At 53.5% G+C, this 4,985-nt stretch overlaps 1 protein-coding gene across 1 annotated transcript; it reads right to left on the bottom strand.

Moving 5' to 3' along the window:
- Positions 1-117: 117 nt before the first annotated feature.
- Positions 118-4,971, bottom strand: BRF2 (BRF2 RNA polymerase III transcription initiation factor subunit). The gene is made up of 4 exons (XM_064731114.1): positions 4,798-4,971; positions 4,179-4,238; positions 2,983-3,304; positions 118-1,384 (listed from the first exon to the last, which is right to left on the bottom strand). The coding sequence occupies exons 1-4, from the start codon at positions 4,949-4,951 to the stop codon at positions 781-783; spliced, it is 1,140 nt and encodes a 379-aa protein (XP_064587184.1). The 5' UTR covers positions 4,952-4,971; the 3' UTR covers positions 118-780.
- Between the last annotated feature and the right edge of the window lie 14 nt (positions 4,972-4,985).

Below are 4,985 nucleotides of genomic sequence, written 5' to 3'. Positions count from 1 at the left end.
TCTGCCAAGATCTATTGTGTGATTTCTCTCAGAGTTCACGTTCAAATACAGTGTTTGACCCTCACAAAGTCATTCTGCTGAAGAATGAGAAATCCAAGGTGAGGCTGCCCTGGAAAACCTAGTACCTTTTGTGCTTTTATTTACTTATAACAGAAATGTAACATGACCTGAAGCAGTCACTCCATAAAATGCCCCATTCCCTGGGCGACTGTCCCAGCAGCACAATCGCTCTGTCCCAGGTGGGCTCCACACTTCTGGTCCCCAAACTGTCCCTCTGGGCCAGGGACACCTTCAGGACCAAGCCTTGGCCCTCCTGAAGGCTCTGATCTCCTCGGGGCTCCTCAGGTACTGCTCGATCTCGCTGTCTGAGATGGGCTCATCGCCCGTCACGGCCGCGCCCGCAGCGCTCGGAGCCGCCGCCCGCAGCCTCTTCCTGGGGTGGAGGAGGCAGGGGGGCAGCAGGGGCCTCAGGGTGCCCCTCTGCTGCTGCTGCCCTGCCCAGGGACTGCCCTGCTGCTGTGGCACTGCAGGAGAGCTGGGGGGAGCCTGGGCTGGGGAGTCCTTATTCACAGAGTCCTTATCCAGGGAGCCCTGGCTCACAGAGCCCTGGCCTGCGATCCTATAGAGTCCTTTCCTGCAGTGAAGCTGCACTCTACAGAGTTGAACCTGGTCACAGAGTCCTTATCCTGACAGCCCTGGTTCACAGAGCCCTGGCCCCCTTCAAGAGCCCTGGCCACCCTGGCTCACAGAGCCCTGGCACCCTGGTTCCAGAGCCCTGGCTCACCTGACCGGGCCCCTGGTTCTCTCAGAGCCCTGGCACCCCTGGCTCACAGAGCCCTGGCACTCCTGGCTCACAGAGCCCTGGCACTCCTGGCTCACAGAGCCCTGGCTCACAGAGCCCTGGCACTCCTGGCTCACAGAGCCCTGGCACTCCTGGCTCTCAGAGCCCATGCCCAGGCCCGTGTCCTGCTGTTCCTGCTGGCTGAAGGCGCGTTTCAGCAGGAGCAGCCGGTGCTGCAGCAGGTCCCCGATGTGCTTCACCACCGTCTTCCTGTCCAGGCGGAAGCCGCGCAGCCAGGGGAGCTGGGAGGCCATCGCCAGCAGGATCTCCAGCAGCTCCTTCAGCCTCAGCTGGGCTGGAGGGGGCAGCTCCACCCCTGCCAGGCGGCAGAACCGTGCCAGGGGGCACGAGAGGCGCGGGCCGGGCCGCAGGGACTGCCAGGCCAGGAAGGCCGCGGCCGTGACCACGGGCACCGGGTGCCGCCCGGTCACCAGCCAGGTGGCACTGGCCAGCTCCACAATGGCCATGGTCCGGGCCACCAGCTGCTCCTTGTCCTCCAGGAAGGGCCCAGGGATGTTGGCACTGGGCTGGACCAGCCGGAAGCTGCGGGGGAAAGAGCCACGGTCAGTGGGAGCATCGGGGACAAACACATCTGTCATTGTCACATTTTAGGGAAAAATCACCGGGAAGCTGGAAAAATATCTCCTGGGAAGCTGAGAAGCCTCAGAGGAGAAGAAAAACAATAATTATCTGCTGCTGTGGAAAGCAACAGGTGGATCTTTGATTGGTCTCATGTGGTTGTTTTTAATTAATAACCAATCACAGTCCGGCTGTCTCGGACTCTCTGAGAATCATAAGACTTTATTATCATTCTTTCCTTTTCTTCCTACCCTTCTGATGAAATCCTTTCTTCCATTCTTTTAGTATTTAATTTTCTTTTACTATAATATATATCATAAAATAATAAATCAAGCCTTCTGAAACATGGAGTCAAGATTCTCATCTCTTCCCTCATCCTGAGACCCCTGCGAACATCACCACAAATCCCTTTGGCAGAATTTCTCTCCTGGGAAGCTGAGAAGCCTCAGAGAAAAAGGAAAACAATAATTATCTGATTTGCTTCTCCTGTGTTTTGCTGCTTTGGAATGTGGTAGGTGATTGTTTGATTGGTTTCATGTGAATTGTTTTTACTTATGGCCAGTGATAGCCAAGCTGTGTTGGACTCTGAGGAGAAAGTCAGGAGTTTTCATTATTATCTTTTTAGCCTTCTGTCTGTATCCTTTCTGTATTCTTTAGTATAGTTTAGTAGAATAGAATAGAATAGAATAGAATAGAATAGAATAGAATAATAAATCAGCCTTCTAAGAACATGGAGTCAGATTCATCATTCCTCACTTCATCTGGGAACCCCAAAAATCCAAGACACACCCTGTTCCTGCCATGGCTGCTGCTTGAGGACACCAGGAGGAGTTTCTTTATGGAAAAGGTTCCCAGGCACTGGAATTGCTGCCAGGGAGGGGGTGGTGTCCCCATCCCTGGAGGTGGCACTCAGTGCTCTGGGCTGGGTGACAATTTGGGCATCGGGCACGGGTTGGGCTTGATGGCCTCAGAGATCTTTTCCAACCTCAGAGATCTGGGATCCCCTGATCCACAGAGCCTCCCTGAGCAGCTCTCTGAGGAGAATGGAGCAGGATGAGAACCACAGCCTGTGACCGTGTTCACAGGGGTTCTTAGCATGAGGGAAGAGATGAGGATCTGACTCCATGTTTCAGAAGGCTTGATTTATTATTTTATGATATATATTACATTAAAACTATACTAAAAAGAATAGAAGGAAAGGTTTCATCTCAGAAGGCTGGCTAAGCAAAGAATAGAAAAGAAGAGAAAAGAACAATAACAAAGGCAGCTGCCTCAGTCTCTCTGTCCAAGCCAGCTGACTGTGATTGGCCATTAATTCCAAACAACCACATGAGACCAATCACAGATGCACCTGTTGCATTCCACAGCAGCAGATAACCATTGTTTACATTCTGTCCCTGAGCCCTCTCAGCTTCTCAGGAGGAAAAAATCTTTAGGAAAGATTTTTAATGAAAAGATGTCTGCGACAACAGCCCAGCTGTGACAAGGGAGGGACAAACACCAGCCCAGCCCGAGCTGTGCCACACCCCATCCCCTCCACCCACCAAAGGCTGCCCCCTCACCTGCTCAGGTGTGTGGTCACCAGGTCTGCCAGGCTCAGGGCGGGCACAGAGAGCTCCAGCTCCCTCTGCAGGCTCAGGAAGACGCTGGCAAAGAGCTCCTGCTTGGCGTAGAGCAGGGAGCACACGGTGCCCATGGTCAGCGGCCAGCGGCGCTGCCGGCACGTCACCAGCACACAGCACCCCCCCAGCAGCTCCTTCTTCTCCAGGCTGACCAGGTGGAAGGCAGGCAGCTCCAGAGCCCTCTGGAAGTAGGACACAGCCGTTTCCTCAAAGGCTGCTGGCAGCTTGAGCACCTTGCAGAGGTCCTGCACCCGCCGGATGCCTGTGGGGAAAAAGGAATTTCAATTTCTGCTCAGAACCGTTTGGAGCAGTGGGAGTTGCTGCTGGCATAGTCCAGGGTAAAGAGGCAAAAAGGATTTTTGCATAATATCTACAGATGTTTTATCTGTGGATATCATGCAAATAATATCCACGGTGAGATGTTCAGGTGAGATGTTCAGGTCCCAGCAACCACACACAGAGAAAGCACAGAGAAAGCAGCAACACACACAGAGGAAGCACCCACACACACAGAGAAAGCACCCACAGACACGAACCACAGAAAAAGCACCCCCCCACACAGAAAAAGCACCTACACACACACAGAAAAGCATCCACACAGAGGAAGCACCTACACACAAAGAAAGCACAGAAAAAGCACCCCCACACAGACAAAGCACCCTGCACCTTTCTCCCCACAGGGCCCTGGGGCTGTCCCTGCTCTCACAAAGGTGAGGGCTGATCAGGGAATAGGGAAGGAGTGGCTCAGACACAGAGGAACAGATGTAGGAAGGAGCCAATGAGGTCTAACAGCTTTTTGAGGGAAGCTTCTTGTGTCTCTTTAGACCAGGGAATGCCCCCACAGGATCTCCACAATTTCCTGGTTTTTATATTAAAGCTTCTTTTATTATTAAAGCTTTTCTTATACTAAAGCTTTTCTTTTATTATTAAAGCTTCTCTGGAGGATCAACTGAATCAACACAAAATGACAAAACCAGGCAGCACTCACCCAGCCCTGCACACACTAAACCCCTCTCAGTCCCTCAAGGCAGGCAGGCACCAAGGGCCCTCTCCTGGATCAATTCCTGGGGTTTTTGGCACTTTTTCTTCATTCACTGTCAGAATGAGCTGAAACAAACTGGAGGAGCTGCTCTTACCTCGCTGCAGGCAGCGGCTCAGCTGCTCCTTCTGCCCGGTGCTCTGGGAATAGGCGACCTCTGGAAAACAGGGAGGGGAAATCTGTCAGTCCTGCAGGGACACAGAGGGGTCTGTCAGTCCTGCAGGGACACAGACATTCGGTTTTGGGGCCAGCAGGTGCCCACAGAACCGAACTGCAGCAATCTGAGCTGTTTGAGGGCACTGAGAGCAGCTAAAGTGAGATCTTGGATCTCCTCTGAGCTCCAGAGCCAGCAAAAGCCTCAGGGCTGCTCTGCTGCACTTACAGCTTTTCTAAGAGATTCCAGTGAGATTTTAATGATACCTTTTAACAATAAGAGATTAATTCAATTGAAATTCGAGATTTCAATGAGATTTTAAGAATCTCTTTTAACAATAAGAGATTCATTAAATTTAAAATTTTAAATTTAATTAAATGTAAAGCTCATCACCGGCTCCAAGCCAAACCTGGCCGGTGGAAAACCCCGCTGGTGTTTGGGGGGATGGAGAGAGGGGTCTGCCCGGTCTGACCCGACAGTGCCCGGTACAGACACAGCTCGAAGCGCTTCGCTGCTCGGGCCGGCTCGGTCCTGCCCCCCCGCCCCGGTTCCGGTAGCGCACCCCGCAGATGCTCCTCGTCGGTGTAGGTGGTGGTGAGGAGCCCCTCGGACAGGACGCAGCCGCAGGCGGCACACACCAGCTGCTGCTGCGCGTAGTGCGCGTCCTCCACCAGCGAGCCCGAGCCGCACTCGGGGCACCGGCCCCGCGCCGCCATCGCTGCCGCCGCGCTGGGGGAGCACCGGGGCGGG

This window comes from Zonotrichia leucophrys, chromosome 22 (genome assembly GCF_028769735.1).
Source record: "Zonotrichia leucophrys gambelii isolate GWCS_2022_RI chromosome 22, RI_Zleu_2.0, whole genome shotgun sequence".
NCBI classification, from domain to species: domain Eukaryota; kingdom Metazoa; phylum Chordata; class Aves; order Passeriformes; family Passerellidae; genus Zonotrichia; species Zonotrichia leucophrys.
Note: the sequence above shows the minus strand (reverse complement) of the source record. Positions and strands in the feature narration are given on the sequence as shown.

What these genes read in the sequence shown, in the direction of transcription:
- BRF2 (XM_064731114.1), bottom strand. Translation starts at nt 4,951, where the DNA reads ATGGCGGCGCGGGGCCGGTGCCCCGAGTGCGGCTCGGGCTCGCTGGTG. An exon ending in GAGCCGCTGCCTGCAGCGAG is followed by an intron (nt 3,305 to 4,178) that starts GTAAGAGCAGCT and finishes TTTTCCCCACAG; the next exon opens with GCATCCGGCGGGTGCAGGAC. An exon ending in GTGACCACACACCTGAGCAG is followed by an intron (nt 1,385 to 2,982) that starts GTGAGGGGGCAG and finishes TTTCCCCCGCAG; the next exon opens with CTTCCGGCTGGTCCAGCCCA.